The sequence below is a fragment of the Felis catus genome, chromosome D3 (genome assembly GCF_018350175.1).
Source record: "Felis catus isolate Fca126 chromosome D3, F.catus_Fca126_mat1.0, whole genome shotgun sequence".
In the NCBI taxonomy this organism is placed as follows: Eukaryota; Metazoa; Chordata; class Mammalia; order Carnivora; family Felidae; genus Felis; species Felis catus.
The window spans coordinates 32,365,808-32,387,515 of record NC_058379.1 but is presented as its reverse complement, the minus strand read 5'-3'; the positions used below and the strand labels follow the sequence as shown (position 1 = coordinate 32,387,515).

General features: G+C 36.5%; 1 protein-coding gene across 11 annotated transcripts in view; it reads right to left on the bottom strand.

The window, feature by feature from the left end:
- SPIRE1 (spire type actin nucleation factor 1) overlaps positions 1-21,708 on the bottom strand; it is a 201,446-nt gene that overhangs the window by 46,514 nt on the left and 133,224 nt on the right. For all 11 annotated transcript variants that reach the window (XM_045041860.1, XM_045041861.1, XM_045041858.1 and 8 more), the window contains 2 exons: positions 3,566-3,652; positions 2,563-2,692 (listed from right to left, as the gene is read on the bottom strand). In XM_045041860.1, coding sequence (XP_044897795.1) covers positions 2,563-2,692; positions 3,566-3,652 — 217 coding nt within the window. The remainder of the gene's footprint in view (positions 1-2,562; positions 2,693-3,565; positions 3,653-21,708) is intronic.

The following is a 21,708-nucleotide window of genomic DNA, read 5'->3' as shown; positions in this document are numbered from 1 at the left end:
TGTAGATCTACAGAAAAAATAAGCCTAATTCCCTTGCTTTCAAATAAAATTCAAGATCAGTTTGAATGCAGAATCATAGAAATGAGACTCTCACAAAACGAATAATCACTTTCTATAACAGCTCAATTCTGGTTGTTGTGAAATACCCAATGCATAAGGTTAAAATAAAAAATAATAAGATATTCTCACAACATAAAATTGATATTTATTCTAAAGTAGGTTTTCTGTTATTGAGCATCTAATTTGTTTAAAATGAAATAGAAGAATATATATGTAGACAAAGGCTTATGATGACCCTTCCGGGCAATGAGAGTGTCCCCGTGACACTTACGAGGACTTCTAGTCTCTCCCTAGTCTCCCTAGTCTCTCTGGCCTCACTAATGCCTTGTGATTGGCTGCTGTTAATGGTCTTGCAACATGAATATGCACAACACTCCAGAGTCATTCTTCTGTAAGCATTTGTGGGCAAACACTATGCCTTTTTCATCTCTGCTCCCCAGGAGATGACATGGTTGTTTAATAGAAAATAAAGGTTCAAAAAAATATTAGAAAAGTGAAGTAACTATATGTCAAATATCATATGCATTGCTCATGCACATTATGCCTATCTTGCTCCTCTCTTTTCTATTGCACTTCCACTGAAGTTTACAACCCCTCAGCCTAATTAATTACTCTGTACTCCTATAAATCACAAAGCTTACTTTTATCATGGTAATATATTTGTTTTGCCTCACAGTTTTGCTGAAATCTTTCTATTACCTCCACTATTCTTTTTCAAGGTATAGTAATTTTTAAAAACTCCAGTCTTAAGCTAACATCATATAATATCACTTCCTTATTCTTCCACAGTGGTTCTTACTCTTTTGAAGCAGTGGACTCATTAGGAATCTTAGGAAAGCCATGGACCCTCTGTCCAGAAAAATGCACATACATACACTTTGTGAACTAAGCACACGTTTTTTATATTTCAGGGCATTCACAGACTCTCCTCAGGCCCATCTGAGGACTCTCAGGACTCTTGGTACACATGGCTTATATGCTTTAGTTCATTATTATACAAATGCTCATATGGATTTGTCACTTACCATGCTTTAAACATTATTTTTAAGAGATAATACTTGCTGCCATAAAAATTAGCAATAAATTGATACAATCCATACTCACTCTGTAGCTTTGTAACTGGAAGGTACATTCAATTATTTCAACATAATTGGGAGCCCTTCTACAACAATGAACAAGACAGAAATGGGTCCTGCTGGCATGGAGTCACAAGGTAACAGAAGAGCCAAGAGTTTAAGTGACTGAAGAGTTCGAGGATGGAAGCAGAGAGGATAGTCAAAGCTGATGTGATAAACTAGACAAGAATCTTCGAAGATGACGGGCTGAGTTAGGATAGTGTTGGGCTAAAAAAGGGGGAGGTTAGAAAGATCCAGAATAAGAAACATCAATAGGACTTGGCTGTTAAGTAGGAGTCAGAGATGATCCTGAGGTTCTGCCTTGGGCACACTGAAATGGAGGAGGTTTGAGGAGAAAACAGATGATTTCACTCATCCTGCTGCAGGCCCCAGCTAGCAGACAGCTGGATGAATGGATATGAACTCAGAGGGATCAGTGGGCAGATAGGAGCTGAAATAGCTGGAATAAAAACCATGGAAAAAAGGGTGTGGTTGCTCAGGGAGAAGTGAGCCCAGGACAGAAATCTGAAGGACCAGGAGTCTGAAAGAGGCAGGAAAAAGCGATCAGAGGAGAAAACTAGGAGAGTGTGGTTCCTTTCCTGTTCAGAGGCCATTATAATCTATTTTCCTAAAGGAAATTTCTCTGAATTCTTTGGGCATCTTTAATCTTACAAATAGAAGGAAAGTTGTATGAATAGAAGTGTTTACAAACATTTTATAATATGGTCTTGCTATAAATCAAAATTAATGGGTGTTTATAGTACACATTAAACAATATTAAATATAGTAAATATAAAGGAACGTTGGGAATAAGTGATGTAAGATAACAATTGATGCTTGCATTACATAATACTGTATCTTTAAACCAATAATAAGACAACAGTAATGTGCAATAAAACTATGTATCACTTATATTTCTAAAACATAATAACTTTGTATGTGTATTATAATCTATGAAGTATTTTGACCACAACCCTATTTAATTCTTACATAAAAGCCATAATGAAAATGTAGAGGAATTTTTATCTCCCTTCTGCCAATGAAGAAATCAACACTCAGAGAGGTAAAGGGACTCTCCTAAAAACACAGTCTAGAGAATGGCAGAGCAACTCCCACTAAGCTATGATGCCCTCATGTATGTAGTTCAGTATCATATGGGGAGAGAATCTCCTCTTCCATGAATTTCAAGTATAAACTTCAAGTAAGTGTGAAGGTGTGTGTGAGTGTGTGTGTGTGAGAGAGAGAGAGAGAGAGAGAGAAAAGGAAAGAGGAACAAACACTACTTTTACTTTGCACTATACCACTATTTTTCACTGGGCTGGTTGTATAAAGACATTGCTTCAAGTGGATGAGGCTGGACCAGCAGTGTAGTAAGCAGCTGACTCACCTAATCTGCTCCGTCTAATTTCCTCTGGGGAGACAGGCCGCAGCTTTCTTTCTGCTTTGATTTCTTCTAATATTCTTTCATGGAGGCTCCGTGGCCGTGGTGGAGTGGGTTTCAGTTTTCTGGCTGAGACCTTGGAAGAAAAAAAGTAACAGCTACAGACTTGAATAGTTGTTCTTAAACAATTTTTAATGAAGTCCATTCCTACAGTATAGATAGTATTTCACTGATTGAAACATTGCCTGATAAGACTAGTTTAAGCAATAGGGCGATTATTGGATTTCGCAGTAATTTATCACGTGCTCAATCAATTTTAAGGAGTCAGTTTTGCTAAAGTTATAATTATGTTCACAATATGCTACCATGATAGGCAATCAACTGAAATGTAAACTATACTTTATCTGTTACTATTATTGTTTGTAAAAGTAACATTCTTAAATGTTCATTTATTTATTTTGGGGGGGGGGCATGCACGAGTGCAAGCTGGGGAGGAACAGAGAGGGAGGGAGGGAGAGAGAATCCCAAGCAGGCTCCGTGCTGACAGTGCAGAGCCCAACTCAGGGCTCGATCTCATGAACTGTAAGATTATGAACTGAGCCAAAATGAAGAGCTGGATGCTTAACCGACTGAGCCACCCACGTGCCCCTAAAAGTAACATTTTGAGTAAGTCATCACAACCTTCTTAGATTATTATTATCGTCTTTCTACTGTAAGGGCTGTAATAAGGGCTCACGGAGGCTGATTAATTTACTCAGGGACATGTAGCTACTAAACTGCACCATGACTCAGGTCGTTTTGAGTTAAAATATCCTAAGACAACCTTGTACTGCATAATTGTTAAGTATTTTTCTGTGACAAGAATGTAACTTACAGTTAGGCTTCACCATTTTGAGAATAAAAGTTAGGTGTAAAAACTACTTTGAGAGCTGAGTTCCAGAGATCACATCCTAGACAAGAGCATGTTGCTACCTTCTTCCAGCCAAGGGGAATGCCTCAGATTACATACCGGATTTAAAGGGGGTCTTGATCGGATGAAGTCCAGGATGATTTCATGAGCACTCTTTTTTAACCGAGGGGGAATATCACCATTCACCTGAAAGGAGACATAAAGTATAAGATTCATGTGACTATGGGATTATCATTATAAATTTCTGGGTACAGTGGTTATCTCAACATATGTCATGATATCACTGAAGCGTATTCTGGCTCTACCAAGGATGCATTTCAAATCAATAAAATACAGAGTAAATGGCTGAGTGATCTAGAGCAAAAATAACTATGTAGAATTGAAGAAAATAAAAGTTCATAAAATGAATCATTGGTTCTACCACTTTGGGAAAATGTATATTAGATTCATCCCTTCCAACAAAAAGTTTCTAAAATTATAAATGTGAATGGAATAAATAATACTATGGTTATTAACTATTTTATAAACTATAAAGCCTTTTACGTCTTATTTTCATCCTTGTACAAACCCAGGTAACAGAAAAGAGACTGGTGACCTGATTCACATTCTGTAGATAAAACTCACATCAAGGAGGGCATCTGCTACATTCACACAATTAGTAAGTATAAGAGTTCTGGTAGAGCCCTCACCTGTTTCAGACTCCTGCTCTAATGTCCTTTTTCTTTTTTAAATGTTTATTTTTGAGAGAGAGAGAGAGAGAGAGAGAGCGAGTGCAAGCCAGGGAGGAACGGGGAGGGGGGGGGGTCTGAAGAGGGCTCTGCCCTGACAGCAGAGAGCCTGATGTGGGACTTGAACTCATGGACTGTTAGATCTTGACCTGAGCAGAAGCTGGATGCTTAGCCAACTGAGCCACCCAGGTACCCCTAATGTTCACTTTTTATGTCAATGTGTTACAAAATAATTTTTTAAAGCAATTTAATAAACCCACAAAAAATGATCTAAACTCACATTATGACCACCCAAAAGGTACAGTTGTGACCATTTTGTCATATTTTTTCCCAGTCTTATATGAAAAAAATAGAATATGCTAGGCATTTTTCTGTCATGCTCCTCATGAAAGATGGATGGAAAAGATATGTTAACAAATTATAAATTTAAAAAATGAGAAACATCTTAAACTTCTCAATAATCCAAAAAATTAGCATACTTTTTACTAATGCACTGCTTGAAAAATCTCTATAACACTTTTCCCCTCTACTTTGGAGACCTACTGTTTGATTACACCATAATATTCTAACAACTTTATAATATCAATTTTGTTCGAGAGAAGAAAAAGGTAATTTCGTTATTCCTCTTGCATCAATGGTTCGTTTTTTCATTTTGATGCTTCACAACTTGTTACTGGAAATGTCACTTAAATTTTAGAATTACTGTAAAATTTGGTCTGACCTTTTTCAAGTATTTTTTGTAAGACTACAACATTTTAGGCATGGACAGTTTTCTCGTGTACTCACCAACTTTATAAATACTATTTTAATTGCTCACAAGTCATTAATTAGTTGGTTTTTCTTCACTGCAGCTGTATTTTATGAGTTGTGATTTTTTTTTTTTTTTTTGGTCAATGTTGTTATTTTGTGTCCACTGAAAAATAATGTTAAATATATTTTTTAAAAAAAGGACCTGAACTGCCACTCCCAAGCACGGTTGGATCCCCAAATGCAACCCTTCTACCTGAGTTCAGGGAGGATGACAAGCCTGTTGTGGCTCACATAGCATCCACTCTCTCCTTCCCTGGGCCATACCTCCTAGCCCTGAATGAGGCCAGGATGGCCCATGGAAAGATTTAGGAGTAAAAGCTGCTTGAACCAAGTCAAGCTTGAGACTGCTAGTACTTGGTTCAAGGAGGGCATGTCCCGTAGCAGCAGAGCTAGAGGCCTAATGTGGCACAACCCCCATCTATGGATTTCATGTTACATAAGACATTTTATTAAATCCTTATTGTATAGAACAACCTAATGAGACTTTCCTATTAACTTTCAACTATACTCCTGAACAGGGTAATACATATCTTTCTAGCCATTTTTCATATGCTTTTACTTTAATGTATACTTTCCATCACAACAGCAGGGCTTAGGGAATGGTTTAAATAAGGCCAGGGTTGTGAATTCCATTCCCTAAAAAAGTGCAGTTTCCTCACTAGTCAGAAACTGTATCCTGGATCCCAATTACAAAGTGTGTGTCAGTGCTCATGAGGTAGATGGCAGAACTTTATGGATGTGAGTCAGTGAAAATCCTTACCAGGAGGAGAAAAAGCAACTTTGTGCTAATACCATTCTGCAGCTGGCTCAGTGAAATTATACCCCTACACATACAGAACACATACTGAAACAAGTTGTCTGAGCTGCAATGATAAATGATTCCTGGATGAACACAAATAGTAGAGCCACAAGTAAATAAGACACTTCTACAACTTGATCTCATTTTTGAGCCACGATGCCTTAAACAAAGAACTTCTAAATAAAAGGTGTTCTTTCTATATCTTCATTAAAATTTTTTTAAATTATTTTTATTTATTTTTAAGAGAGAGAGAGAGAGAGACAGAGTGCGAGTGGGGGAGGGGCAGAGAGAGAGGGAGAGACAGAATCTGAAGCAAGGCTCCAGGCTCTCAGCTGTCAGCACAGAGCCCAACATGGTGCTTGAACCCAGGAGTGTGAGATCATGACCTGAGTCCAAGTTAGATGCTTAACCAACTGAGCCACCCAGGCATCCCTCTACATCTTCATTTTAAAAAGGTGAGTTATTTGAAGCTATTTGTTAGAATTAAAGCATTTTACTCAAACATTCTGAAAAAAGCCAACTGAGATGTTTTACACTTCTATAACTTAATATTCTGGATAATATCCAATATGGCTAAGCCACCAATTCCCAACATCACTACAAATGTACTGAAAACAGTGGATTACTGTGGTATGGTTGTATAGTTTAAACCTGAGGATTAAATATTTTTAAAATTATTTTTATTAAAAAAAATGCTTAATGTTACTTTTTGAGAGCGAGCGAACGAGTGAGAGTGGGGGAGGGGCAAAGAGAGAGGGAAACACAGAATCTGAGGCAGGCTCCAGGCTCTGAGCTGTCAGCACAGAGCCCGACTTGGGGCTCAAACTCACAAACTGTGAGATCATGACCTGAGCTAAAATCAAGAGTCAGATACTTACCTGACTGAGCCCCCTAGGCGCCCCTATACCTGAGGATTAAATTAAAAACATCTCAGCACAGTGCCTCATGTAAGATGGACCATGTTTGAAAACTCTGTTTGCTCTTTACAAAAAAAAAAATTTTTTTATTTTTTAGAGAGAGAGGCAGAGCACAAGCGGGGGAGAGGCAGAAAGCGAAGGAGACACAGAATATGAAGCAGGCTTCGGGGTCTGAGTTGTCAGCACAGAGCCTGATACGGCTAGAACCCACAACCGTGAGATCATGACCTGAGCCGAAGTCAGATGCTTAAGTGACTAAGCCACCCAGGTGCCTGTACAAAAATATTTCTTAATGGGGCTCCTCGGTGGCTAAGTCGGTTGAGCATCCGACTTCGGCTCAGGTCATGATCTTGCGGTCTGTGAGTTCGAGCCCCGCGTCGGGCTCTGTGCTGACCGCTCAGAGCCTGGAGCCTGCTTCGGATTCTGTGTCTCCCTCTCTCTCTGACCCTCCCCCGCTCATGCTCTGTCTCTCTCTCTCTCTCTCAAAAATAAATAAAACATTAAAAAAAATTTTTAAAAAACAACAAAAAAACCCAAAAATATTTCTTAAAGAAATTAGAAACTGGCATCTACTCATTAGAATAAAAATTTTTAAGATTGAGTTTTTGAAGATTAAGTATGAGTAGTTGAATTTCTACTCTCATTTACCAGGTACATTTATATAAAATAAGGAACTATTCACACTTTTAGTCTTTTATTTATTTTTTTAATGTTTATTTTTATTTTATTTTTCAGAGAGACAGAGTATGAGCAGAGAAGGGGCAGAGAGAGGGAGACAGAATCTGAAGCAGGCTCCAGGCTCCAAGCTGTCAGCCTAGAGCCCCACAAAGGGCTCAAACTTGCAAACTGTGAGATCATGACCTGAGCTGAAGTTGGATGTTTAAGTTAGCCACACTGGCACCCCAAATTTTAGTCTTTTAGAATGAAAACTTGAAAGCTCCCCACATGAACTTAATCATACTGGAACCTCCATCTGCCCAGCTCCTTGCATAGGGACTCAGTATATACTTACTTAAGCAATTTGCACAGATTCAACCAGACAAAGACACGGAAAGGAAAACAACAATGGCTACCATGAAGTAGAAACATCTATCCATTTCTCTTCACTTCCTACCCACAATCTACAAGTTCAAAAAATGTATCATTTATACCCAGATACACTGAATGGCAAACAGAGGCATCACTGATAATTATCATAAAAAAACACATAAAACTACCTGTCATTACGAAGCTCACAGAGCCCTCAACAAACAAAAAGCTTAAATAACTTGGTCTTTGAAAAAACATTATTTTCTATTTCTGTCTTAAGCAAACAGAACCACTAACAATGACATAAGATTCCAACTAAAAATGTACAAAGCCAATCTATAGTTTATGGATTAATTTTGGGCCCCCAACCAAACTGCTTTTTCCCCTCAGCTTGGAGGTTGAACGGACAAGTAAAAATTATACATATCTAAAGTAAACAGTGTGATTATCTGATATGTGTGCATACATTGTGACTGATGACCACAACCAAGCTAATTAACACATCCACCACCTCCCATAGTTACTGATTTTTTGTGTGATGAGAACATGTAAGATGCGTAGTCTCAGCATATTTCAGCACACAATAGAGTATTAGTAATGATAGCCACCGTGCTGAGTCCCCAAAACTTACTCATCTAATGACTGAAACATATGACCTATGACCAACATTTAACCAACATCTCTCCAGTTCCCCCATCACTGTGCCCTGGCAACCTACTCTTCTACTCTCAGCTTCACCGTACAAATGAGATCATATACAGTATTTGTCTTTCTGTGCCCAGGTTATTTCACCTAGCATAATGTCCTCCAAGGTCATCAATTTTTTTGCAAATGGCAGGATTTCCTTCTGTATTGCGACTGAATTACTATTCCATTGTATATGTATACACTATCCATTCATCTGTTGACAGACATTTAGGCTGTTTCCATAACTTGGCTATTATGAATAATGCTGCAATAAACATGGGAGTGCAGATATCTTGAGATCCTGATTTGATTTCCTTTGGAAATATATGCAGAAGTGGGATTGCTGGATGATGTGGTAGTTCTATTTTTTTTTGTACTATATTTGTTTGTTTATTTATTTATTTAATTTACATCCAAGTTAGTTAGCATATAGTGCAACAAAGATTTCAGGAGTAGATTCCTTAATGCCCCTTATCCATTTAGCCCATCCCTGCTTTCCCACAACCCCTCCAGTAACCCTCTGTCTGTTCTCTATATTTAAGAGTCTGTTTTGTCTGCCTCCCTGTTTTTATATTACTTTTGCTTCCCTTCCCTTTGTTCATCTATTCTGTGTCTTAAAGTCCTTATATGAGTGAAGTCAGCACAGAGCCTTATGTCTTTGATATGATATTTGTCTTTCTCTGACTAATTTCACTTGGCATAATACCCTCTACCTCCATCCACGTAGTTGCAAATGGCAAGATATCATTCTTTTTGATTGCCAAGTATTACTCCATTGTATATATATACCACATCTTCTTTATCCATTCATCCATCAATGGACATTTGGGCTCTTTCCATACTTTGGCTATTGTTGACAGTGCTGCTATAAACATTGGCATGCATGTGTCCCTTTGAAACAGCATACCTGTATCCCTTGGATAAATACCTAGTAGTGCAATTGCTGAGTCATAGGGTGGTTCTATTTTTAATTTTTTGAGGAAGCTCCACACTGCTTTCTAGAGTGGCTGCACCAGTTTGCATTCCCACCAGCAGTGCAAAAGAGATCCTCTCTTTCTCTGCATCCTAGCCAACACCTGTTGTTGCCTGAGTTGTTAGTGTTAGCCATTCTGACTAGTATGAGGTGGTATCTCATTGTGGTTTTTAATTCGTATTTCCCTGATGATGAGTGATGAGCATTTTTTCATGTGTCGGTTGCCATCTATCTGGATGTCTTCTTTGGAGAAGTGTCTATTCATGTCTTTTGCCCATTTCTTCACTGGATTATTTGTTTTTTGGGTGTTGAGTTTGATAAGTTCTTTATAGATTTTGGATACTAACCCTTTATCTGATGTCATTTGCAAATATCGTCTCCCATTCTGTCGGTTGCCTTTTAGGTTTGCTGACTGTTTCCTTCGTTGTGCAGAAGCTTTTAATTTTGATGAGGTCCCCGTAGTTCATTTTTGCTTTTGTTTCCTTTGCCTCTGGAGACGTGTTGAGTTAAGAAGTTGCTGCGGCCAAGGTCAAAGAGATTTTTGCCTGCTTTCTACTCGAAGATTTTGATGGCTTCCTGTCTTACATTTAGGTCTTTCGTCCATTTGAGTTTATTTTTGTGTATGGTGTAAGAAAGTGGTCCAGGTTCATTCTTCTGCACGTTGCTGTCCAATTTTCCCAGCACCACTTGCTGAAGAGACAGTCTTTATTCCACTGGATATTCTTTCCTGCTTTGTCAAAGATTAGTTGGCCATATGTTTATGGGTCCATTTCTGGGTTCTCTATTCTGTTCCACTGATCTGAGTGTCTGTTTTGTGCCATGTGGTAGTTCTATTTTTAATTCTTTCAGGAACTGCCATACTTTTTTTCCATATGGCTTTACCAATTTACATTCTACCACCAGTGCACAAAGTTCCCTTTTCTCCATATCCTCACCAACACTTGGTATGTTTTGCTTTTTAATAACAGCTATCCTAACAGGTATGAAGTGACATATCACCATGGTTTTGACTTTCATTTCCCCGATGACTAGTGGTTTTGAGTATCTTTTCATAAACCTGTTAGTAATTTATATATCTTCTTCAGAAAAATGTTTATTTAGGTCATTTGCACTTAAAATTTTTTTATTTATATTATTTATTTTATTGCTATTGAGTTGTATGAGTTCCTTATATGTTTTGGATATTGGCCTTTTAGCAGGTATGTTTGCCTAACCAAATTTCAAAAACATTTCCTTTTATTAAAGAAAAACATTGTAAAAAAGTATTGGGGCGCCTGGGTGGCTCAGTCAGTTAAGCATCTGACCTCATCTCAGGTCATGATCTCGTGATTTATGGGTTTGAGCCCCACACAGGGGTCTGTGCTGACAGCTCACAGCCTGGAGCCTGCTTCAGATTCTGTGTCTCCCTCCCTCTCTTGTACTCCCTTGCTTGTGCTCTGTCTCTCTCTCTCTAAAAAAAATAAACATTAAAATAAAATAAAAAAAAGAAAAACAAGTATCTTCAACACTGATGCAAATCCCCCTATATATAAAGAGCAGTTAGAAATCAGTAAGAAAGACTAGCAGCACCTAGGTGGCTCAGTCAGTTAGGTGTCTGACTCTTGATTTCAGCTCAGGTCACGATCTCATCGTTTGTGTGGTTGAGCCCCATACTGGGCTCTGTGCTGACAGTGTGCGGAGCCTGCTTGGAATTCTCTGTCTCCCCTTCTCTCTGCCCTTCCTCCCACCATGTGCATTTGCATTCCCTCTCTTTCAAAATAAATACAGTAAATAAACTTAAAAAATTATACTAAATCGTACTAAAAATTGTTTCTGTTGTCACTCACTACAACCTCCTCTTTAGCAATGTTTTGGAAATGCAAAATATTCTTATAAATCAATTATATTTGTGTATCAATATTTATTTAAAGCAGCAGAAATCCAGTTTATGTTTTAACAGTTACATAATATTACTAGAGTTTCATAAAGCATGTGGCCTGCCACATACTCCCTGCACCTCTAACACACATACTTGAAAGAAAGGGTAAGATAGTTTTCCTCAGAAACATGAGAAGCTACAATTTCATCATTAGGATTTCAAATATATCTCCAAATTTCTAATCACAAAGAGGTTTATGAGGGTTTTAGACAAGTTGACAGTATTCACCAAAGGCCTTAAAGATGTGTATATTCACTGATCCAATAATTCCATGGCTAGAACTTACACTGAGGAAATTAATATAGCTTTTTATATAATACTAAAAAATGGTAAATCTATATTATCACCTCATATTTGTCAGAATGGCTATTATCAAAAAGATAAGACATAACTGTTGGTAAGAATGTGGAGAAAAGGGAACACTTATGCACTGTTGGTGGGAATATAAATTGGTGCAGACACTATGGAAAACAGTGTGGAGGTTCCTCAAAAAAATTAAAAATAGAAATATCATATGATCTAGAAATTCCATTTCTGGGTATTTATCTGAAGGAAATGAAACACTAACTTGAAAAGGTATCTATACTCTGTGTTCACCGCAGCATTGTTTATAATACCAAGACATGGAAACAACCTAAGTGTTCACTGACAGATGAATGGATAAAGCAAATGGGGCACTTGAGTGGTTCAGTTGGCTAAGCATCTGACTTTGGCTCAGGTCATGATCTCACAGTTTGTGGGTTTGAGCCCTGTGTTGGGCTCTGTGCTGACAGCTCAGAGCCTGGAGCCTGCTTTGGATTCTGTGTCTCCCTCTCTTTCTGACCCTGCCCCGCTCACACTCTGTGTGTCTCTCTCTCTCTCTCTCTCAAAAATAAATAAACATTAAAAAAAATTTAAAGACAAATATAAAACAACAATCATAAATCTATGTCAATAGACACAAAATGTATAAATTAGACATAATTTATGACAATAACAACATAAGGGGGGGAATGAGCTATAAAGGAGAAGAGTTTTTATACATTATTAAAACTAAGCTGGTATTACCTCAAACTTGATTGCTATAAAGGTAAGGTATCAATTACAATCTCTAGGGAACTACCAAGAAAAAAAGAAAAAATACAGAAAAAAATGAGAAGAGAATCAAAATGGTATATAGGAAAAAAATAATCACAAAAAAAGGTGGCAATGAAGAAATTATAGGACAAATGAGATTTAAAACATAAAGAAAATAAATGTCAAAAGACAAATAATTTCTTCCTTATCAATAATTATCTGCAGTATAAAATGAATCAATTCTCCAACTGAAGAAATCAACAGAGTGGACAAAGAAAACATGATCTAATTTTGTGCTGTCTACAAGACTCAAATAAGATCCAAAGACATGTATAAGTTGAAAGTGAAAGCATGAAAAAAGATATTCCATGCAAATAGTAATCAAAGGAGAGATTGGGTGGTTTTATTAATATCAGACAAAATAGACTTTCAGACAAAAACTGTCACAAAAGACAAAGAGAGATATCATATATTGATAAAAGGGCCAATAAATCAAGAAAATATATTATAAATATAAACGCACCTAAATATATGCATTAAAAATAGAAATAGTTCTATAATAATAGCTGGAGACTTCAATAATGGGTAGAACTAGAGAGGTCAGTAAGGAAAGAGAGAACCTGAACAACACTAATCTCCAACTAAACAAACCAACTAATAATATAGAACATTCTACCCAACAGTCTGCTTTTTCTTAAATGCACAAAGAACATTCTCCATGTTAGACCTCAAAACAACTCTCAACACATTTAAAAAGACTGAAATTATAAAAGCATCTTTTCTAATCACAAAGAAATGAAAGAAACCACTGGCAGAAGGCAAGCTGAAAACATTCACAAATATGTGAAATTTAAAAAACACACTGCTAACAACCAGGAGAAATTATGAGTCAAAGAAGAAATTATCAGTAGAATAATAAAATACCTTGAAATTAATGAAAATGAAAACACAATATACAAAAATTTATGAAATGCAGTGCTCAGAGGGAAATTCATAGTTGTAAAGACCTATATTAAGAAAGAAGGAAGAAGAAATAATTCAAATCAATAACCTGACTTTACATTTTAAGGGTCTAAGAAACAAACAAGCTTGCATAAGGAAAGAAATGATAAAGATTAGAGAAGAAATAAATCAAGAAAGAAAAACAGACAAAATTAACAAAGCCAAAAGTTGTTTCATTCATTCAAAGATCAACAAAATTAATCAACAGACTGACCAATAAAAAAAGACACAGGATTCAAAATACAAATATCAGAAATGAAATCAAAGTAGGGACATTACTACAGATGTTACAGAAATACAAAGCATTACAAAAGAATAGTATGATAATTTTACATTAACAAATAAGATAATCTAGATGAGATGGACAAATATCTAGAAAGACACAAACTAACAAAACTGATTAAAAAGGAAGAATGTGAGGGAGGGAGGAAGAGAGAAAGAGAAAGAAATCTGAACAGACTTCTAACAGGTAAAGAGATTGAGTAAGGAATCAAAAATCTCCCAACAAAGAAGAGCCCACGACCAGAAGACTCCACTGGTGAAGTCTACTCAAACATTTAAAAAAGAATTAACCCCAATCTTTCTCAAATTGTTCCAAACATTAGAAAAGGAGGTAACACTTCCTTAGTTATTCTGAGGCCAACACTACCCTGATACCAAGCCAGACATGGGCATCACAAGAATACTATGTATTAAATCCCTTCTGAATACGGATGCAAAACTCCCAACCAAATAGTAAGCTGACTCTAGCAGCATACTAAAAGTATTGTACATCATGACCAACTGGGATTTGTCCCATAAATGCAAGGATGGTTCAATGCATAAAAATACATCAGGTAATACACCACCCATTAATGGAATGAATCAAAAGAACCTACATGATTGTCTTAATTAATACAGAAAAATGATTTAGCCTAATACCAACAACACATGATAAAAATACTCAACAAACTTGGAATGGAAGGAAACTTCCTCAGCATGATAAAAGTCATTTGTGAAGGGGAGCCTGGGTGGCTCAGGTGGCTGAGTGTCTGACTTCAGCTCAGGTTATGATCTTGCTGTTCCAGATTTCAAGCCCTGTATCAGGCTCTGTGGTGACAGCTCAAAGCCTGTAGCCTGTTTCAGATTCTGTGTCTCCCCATCTCTCTCTCTCTGCCCCTCCCCCACTCATGCTCTGCCTCTGTCTCTCATAACATTAAAAAAATTTTTTTTAAGTAAACATTAAAAAAATTTTGTTAAGTCATTTGTGAAAATCCATAGCTAATATTATACTCAATGACAAAAAACTGAATGCCTTCCCCTTAACATCAGAAAGAAGATATGGATGCCTGCTTTTGCTAATTCCATTCAACAACTGATGTTTCTAGCCAGGATAATTAAAAGGCATCCAGAGGGGTAAGGAACAAGTGAAAGTATCTCTCTTCACAGATTACATGATCATGTATATAAAATAAAATATCCTAAAAAATCCATTGAAAAATTATTAGTGTTAATAAACTTGGCAAAATTGCAGAATATAAGAGAAACATATAAAAATCAGTTGTGTATGTACATATAATATGTATATGTATGTATAATGCATATACATTAGCAATGAATGATCCAGAAAAATTAAGAAAACAATCCCATTCACAATAACATTGAAAACAATAAAATATTTAGGAACAAATTTAACCAATGAGGTGTAAGGCTTGTATCCTGAAAACCATCAAACACTGCTGAAAGAAATAAAAGAAGACCTAAATAAATGGAAAGACATCCCATGTTTATGGATTGGAAGACTTAATATTGTTAAGATGACAATATAACCAAAAGTGATCTAGAGATTCGATATAATCTCTATCAAATTCTCAATGTATTTTTTTGCAGAAATAGAAAAGCCTATTTTAAAATTCACATGGAATCTCAAAGAATTCTGAATTACCAAAACAATCTTGAAAAAGAAAAACAAAGTTGAAGGACTCACTTTCAGATTTCCAAGCTTATCACAGAGCTATAATAATTAACTATATGTATTATAATCATCCCACAGTGTGGGATAAACATAGGACAGTCATCATACATCAATGAAACAGAATTCAGAGTTCAGAAATAAACTCATACATTTGACTGATTTATGACAAAAGTCCCAAGACCATTAAATGGAGGTAAGAAAAGTCTCAACAAATGATGCTAAGACAAATGGGTATCAAAATGCAAAAGAATGATGTCTGACCTTTACTTCACACTATATGCAAAAAATTAACTTAAAATAGATTGAAGACCTACATATAAGAGCTAAAAGTATAAAAGTCTTAGAAGAAAACAGGGGTAAATCTTTATAGCCTTAGATTTGACAATATATTTTTAGAAATGACACCAGAAGCCTGAGCAATAGGAGAGAAAGAATAGATAAATTGAATTTTGGCAAAATTAAAACCTTTTCTGCTTCAAAATACACTATTAAGAGAGTAAAAAGACAAACTACAGAATGGGAGAAAATATTTGCAAATCATGTCTGTCAAGAGTCTAGTATCCAGAGTATATAAAGAATTTTTATCATTCAACAATAAAAATACAAACAACACAATTAAAAATTAGGCACAGGATCTGCATTGACTTTTCTCCAAAGAAGATATACAAAAGGCCCACAAGCACATGAAAACATAAAACATCATTAGTCATTAGGGAAATGCAAATCAAAATCACAGTGAGATTTCACCTCATACTTACTGTGGTAGGCATAATTAAAAACAAAAATGGACAGTAACAAATGTTGGCAAGAATGTGGAGAAACTGAAACTCTCATACACTGCTGGTGGGAACATAAAATGGTGCAAGTGGTACAGAAAGCAGTTTGGTGGTTCCACAGTAAGTTAAGCTTAGAATTATCATGATCCAGCCATTTCACTCTTAGGCATTTACCCAAAAGGACTGAAAACAAGTATTCAAACAAAACTTGTACATGACTGATCACAGCAGCACTATTCACAGTAGTGAAAAGGTGGAAAGAACCCAAATGTCCATCACATGATGAATGGATAAACAAAATATGGTATATGCACACAATGGAATGTTATTCTACCATAAAAAAGAATAAAGTACTCTTACATGCTACAATGTGGATGAACCTAGAAAGCATTATTCTAAATGAAAGAAGCCAGACACAAAAGGTCACATATTATTTGATTCCATTTATATGAAATATCCAGAAATATCCAGAATATATGAAATATCCAGAATCAGGGCAGGGGAGATTAGGAGTGACTGCTTCATGGGTACAGGGTTTCCTCTGAGGTGATGAAATTATTTTTGAATGAGACAGAGGTGGAGGATGCACAAAACTGTGGATGTACTAAATGCCACTGAGCTATATATCCACTTTAAATACCTTAAATGAATGAATGAGTGAGTGAAAGAGAGGAGAAAAAAAACCAAAAACAACCACCCAGACTCTTTAAAAGCCTTTCATTTACCACAAAAGAATAATACCTTCCAAACCTGGATGCACAGTTATGTCTATTACATCCCATTATTTCCCAAATACATGATCTTGAGCCTTACCCAATGTTATATGTCTTAAAACATATTATAACCCAGCTGAAACCTGTGAAATCAGCATCTACAAGAGGAATCTATCCTATGTAATTCTTAGTATCAGACAAGTTTAACTACTATTTAGCACAATTATTTTCTCTGATAAAAATAGATTGATTTAGTTATATTGTGGGTGACAGGTAAGACATTAGTTATAGATCAAATAGAAATGTTAATAATTTATTAAGCACTATCAACATTTACTTATTTTAATCAATAATATGAATTTCTAAATAAGTCCTTCAGGATAAGAGATTTTGAAAATCACCTGAGATTAATGTTGAGTACTCCCACTCAGAGAGAATATAGTTCAAATAAGTAGAAATTTTTGAAAAAGACAGCATTGTCCAATATTAGCAACAAAAATTACCTTGCATTGTTCGTAGAAGTGTAAACTGGTGTAAGTTTGGCAAAATGTATTAAAATTTTAAATGTGCACAATCCTTGATCTATCCATCTCACCAACAGAAATTTAAACCAAGGAGATAATTAGATGAGATGTTTGAGGATATTCATCATAGTACTAATTAAAACAACGAAAACTGGAAACAATCTAAAGGTCTATTAGTAGAGGCTTGGGTAAATAATTCACAGTGCACATATACTAGAAAATACTGTGAAGTCATTTAAAAAAGAGAGACTGTCGGACATTCATTCCTCACAGGAATTACAGAATGAAAAGGGCTAAAAAACAGTACATGATTCTCTTTGTATAAACAATCATCCATCCATGAATATAGAAGAGTTTGGAAGGAGAGGTTCTTCAAGATGCTGAACGGTACAGATGGAAGATTTTCAGGAAATTTTTGCTTTTATTTATGTCTCCTAAAAATTTTTTCTACAATGACCATGTACATAGAAAAAAGACAAATGTGTTTTGTGGAAAATGTATGCGAAAGCATGGTGTATTGCAGCTGGGTTTAATTATAATCTGTTAAATACTGAAGACCTGACTGATGCATACACACTTACTGATGGCCTCTTATCCTTCTAAAGCATACCGTACCTGTTCCAACCATTTCATCTCACAGAATGCTCCTTGTTGCTGCCCATAAATTGGAACTCTATCTTCATGAGGCAGTGATGTCCCTGAGATGCTTTCTGCAGTGTATTTAATGGCATCTGATTTGTCTGCTAAGCTATAAGTTCTGCTGTGTTTTCACAGCAGTGCAAGTGCTCGGCTGTGATGAGTCAGACTCCTGCAGGTGCAGCTGGCTATGGAAGGAGCACACCCAGCAGTCACACATAACCCTTCAAGGAGAATGTGCACAACATTGCCAGAGATGGGCAGATGTACCTTTCTCAGTTTTACAGCATTAGCGAAGAACCCAGGCTTCTCTTCAGGAACAACACAGCTGCTTTTTGCTCATCACCTGGACCCGAACATATTTTCCAGCGTCCTATCATGTCTACTTGTGTGATTCCACGACCTTTTGAAAACTCAGCTGTCCCGTTAGGGTAACATCAATGTCTATTTGGTCAAATATTATTCATTCTTCCAATTCCAAGCCCAGAATAACCTTTCCTTGGAGCCTCCCTTAACATGTTCAGAAAGAGCTGGCTGTCTCTTCTATATCTTACCCTCAACCTTTCACTTATTGTATATTGGTCTCTCTAACCATACTGTGAGAATGGAACCATACATTCATCTTTAAATCACCAGTATGTGGCATAAAACCCTAAATAAAACTTTAATTAATTAAATTTTAAATAAAATTAATTCTTTGTAAAATGTATGGAAATACACCCATTCTGGAAAACTGTTTGACTATTTTTCATAGAACTAAATATGCCCTTACAATATGACCCAAACAGTTACACCATGGACATTTATCCCAGAAAAATGGAAACTTGTGCCTATATAAAAACCTATACACAATTGATGATAGCAGCTTTATTCTTAGTATCTCCAAATCGGACACAACCCATATACCTTTAAATAGGTGAATGGTTAAGCAAACTATGGTATGTTCATATGATGGGATACCACTCAGCAATAAAAAAGAGTGAATGTTTGATAGGCATGACAACTGGGACAGATCTCAAGGAATGAGTGCTGAGTAAAAAAAGCCAATCTCAAAAGGTTATAGTCTGTACTATTCCATTTATATAATATAATTGAAGCAACAAACTTAAGGACTCCACACAGGAGTCCTGTGGTGTTGGAACAGTTCTGTATCTGGTGATGGTAGTTACATAAATCTACAAATGTGACAAAATTTCACAGACACACACACACACGCACGTGGAGTTTAGGGTTATGATGTGACAGTGGAAGGACACAAAAAGTTGACAAGAAATAGAATAATACTACCAAAGCTAGGCCTTAGAAAGGTTAATCCAGTAGCAGTATCAAGTACTGGAGAGTCGGAGGGGACTGGAACAGAGGCAGGAAGGTGATGCAAAAGATACTATAGAAAGAATTAAGAATTCTAATTCTTACAATTAAGAATTCTAACAATTAACTGGATGTAAGGAGAGAAAAAAGTGTGTAAATTTATAGAAAAAGGTATTAACAGTGGTCATCTCTGCATTTTACGACTGCAGAGATTTCCAGTTTATAATTTTTTTGTATTTGCACTGATGAAGTTTTAAAAATTGTGATAATTACTTTTATATTCAGGAAAAGTCTATTTTCCTAAAAAATGTGAAGTAAATAATTTTAGTTATTGTAAAGCATTTGACTGACTAAAAGTCATTTTATTATTATTTTTTAATATGAAATTTATTGTCAAATTGGTTTCCATACAACACCCAGTGCTCATCCCAACAGGTGCCCTCCTCAATGCCCATCACCCACTTTCCCCTCCCTCCCATCTCCCATCAACCCTCAGTTTATTCTCAGTTTTTAAAAGTCTCTTATGGTTTGGCTCCCTCCCTCTCTAACTTTTTTTTTCTTCCTTCCCCTCCCCCATGGTCTTCTGTTAAGTTTCTCAGGATCCACATAAGAGTGAAAACATATGGTATATGTCTTTCTCTGTACGTAAAAGTCTTTTTAAAAGACAGCAACAAAGAAAAGATCTCAAACTGATAGCAAAAGATGTTAGCCCAGGTGAGCTGAAGAATGATGATCTTACATGAACACAAAAAGAAGAGCAAATGTGGGGACACAAATATTGAGACCAGTCTTGGATATACTTGGTTTAAGAAATCCTGGAAGAGGTGCCCAAGAAAGTGTGAAATATATAAAGTACTCAAGGCAGCAGAGACTATTTAAGACAGTTGAGAACTGCAGTCACACAGATACTGAAGTATAGGTGATAACGAAAATTTTAAGTTTTAAGGGAGAAAATGTGGACCATGAAAGAACTCTATAGGAGCCAAATCTTGAGGAATGTTTGTGTTTAGGGCATGACAGAAGGCAAAGAAGACAGTGCAGTGGTTGTCCCCAAGACAGGGTTGGGGATGGGGAGATGGGAGGTCCCACACACAAGGAAGGAAACAAAGCAGACTCCTCCTCTGACTCTCCCCACCTTCTTTCAGACCCTGCAACCCGACAAACTCCACCCCTAGCTTCTAATGCTCTACTTTCCCCTTCCCTACAACCTACAGCCTTTCCCAAGCATTATTACCAAACAAAACTTTCTTTAGCCCCAATGTGCCTTCCAGATGCTAGCTACCCTTAGATCTCTTTTTAAAAACTTCTTTAAAAAGGCACACTCAGACTGTTTCTGCTTCCTCATTTCCAACCTACAATCTGGTTTCTTTCTATTCCTTTACTTAATGAAGTTTACAAATCATGTCCATGTTGCTAAATTTGTTAAATATTTCTCAATGCTTAAATGGTCTGACCTGCCAGCAGCATTCTGCCTCCTGAAATGCTACCTCCCTTTTGCAGCTGTGACCCCATTTTTCCTATGTTTCTTCTCTAGCTACACCTTTTCAATCTGTTTACCACCTTCCTCTGTTCTAATCTCTTACATGCTGAGGCTCCCTGGGATCTGTCCCAAAGCTGATCTCTCCTCTTACCTCTGCCCTGTCCCTGAGAACTCCAGTATGTCCGCTGTTCCCCACCCTCCTTGCCAACTCTAGCCCTCACGATTCTACATTCCATTCTATACTCCAATTATAGAGAATTTTTGTAGTTTTCTTATGTCAAATCCCATCACTTCTTGGTCTTTGTACATTTTTTTTTTTTTTTGGCATATAGCCTCTTACATTGAGCTTATCACACTGTATTGTATTGCCTAATTACCTGTGGCTCCCACCATACTTTAAACTTCCTGAGAACAAGGACTATATTACATCCTTTTTCCAGATTCTAGAATAGTGCCTGGAACATGAGAAGTGCCTAGTAAATAATTGTTAAATTAAAATAAAATTAAGAAATATACAACTGGTATATATTTTAAAATGTTTAAATGTACTTGTAACCAAAGAAATATAGATTTAAAAAAATTTTTTATGTTCATTTATTTTTGTGAGAAAGACAGAGTACAAGTGAGGGAGGGGCAGAGAGAGACAGATAAACAGAATCCGTAGCAGGCTCCAGGCTCTGAGCGCAAAGCCCGACATTGGCCTCGAGCTCACGAACCATGAGATCATGACTTGAGCTGACCATGAGATCATGACTTGAGCTGAAGTAGGATGCTTAACTGACTGAGCCACACAGGCGCCCTCAGAGAAATATAGATTTTAAAAATAAAAGTATTTTCTCCCAGTCAAATTTGTCAACCCCAAATGATACCCACTTTAGTCAAGGATATGAAGAAATGGGCAAAACTACTGTGTTGTAAATAGTAATCAT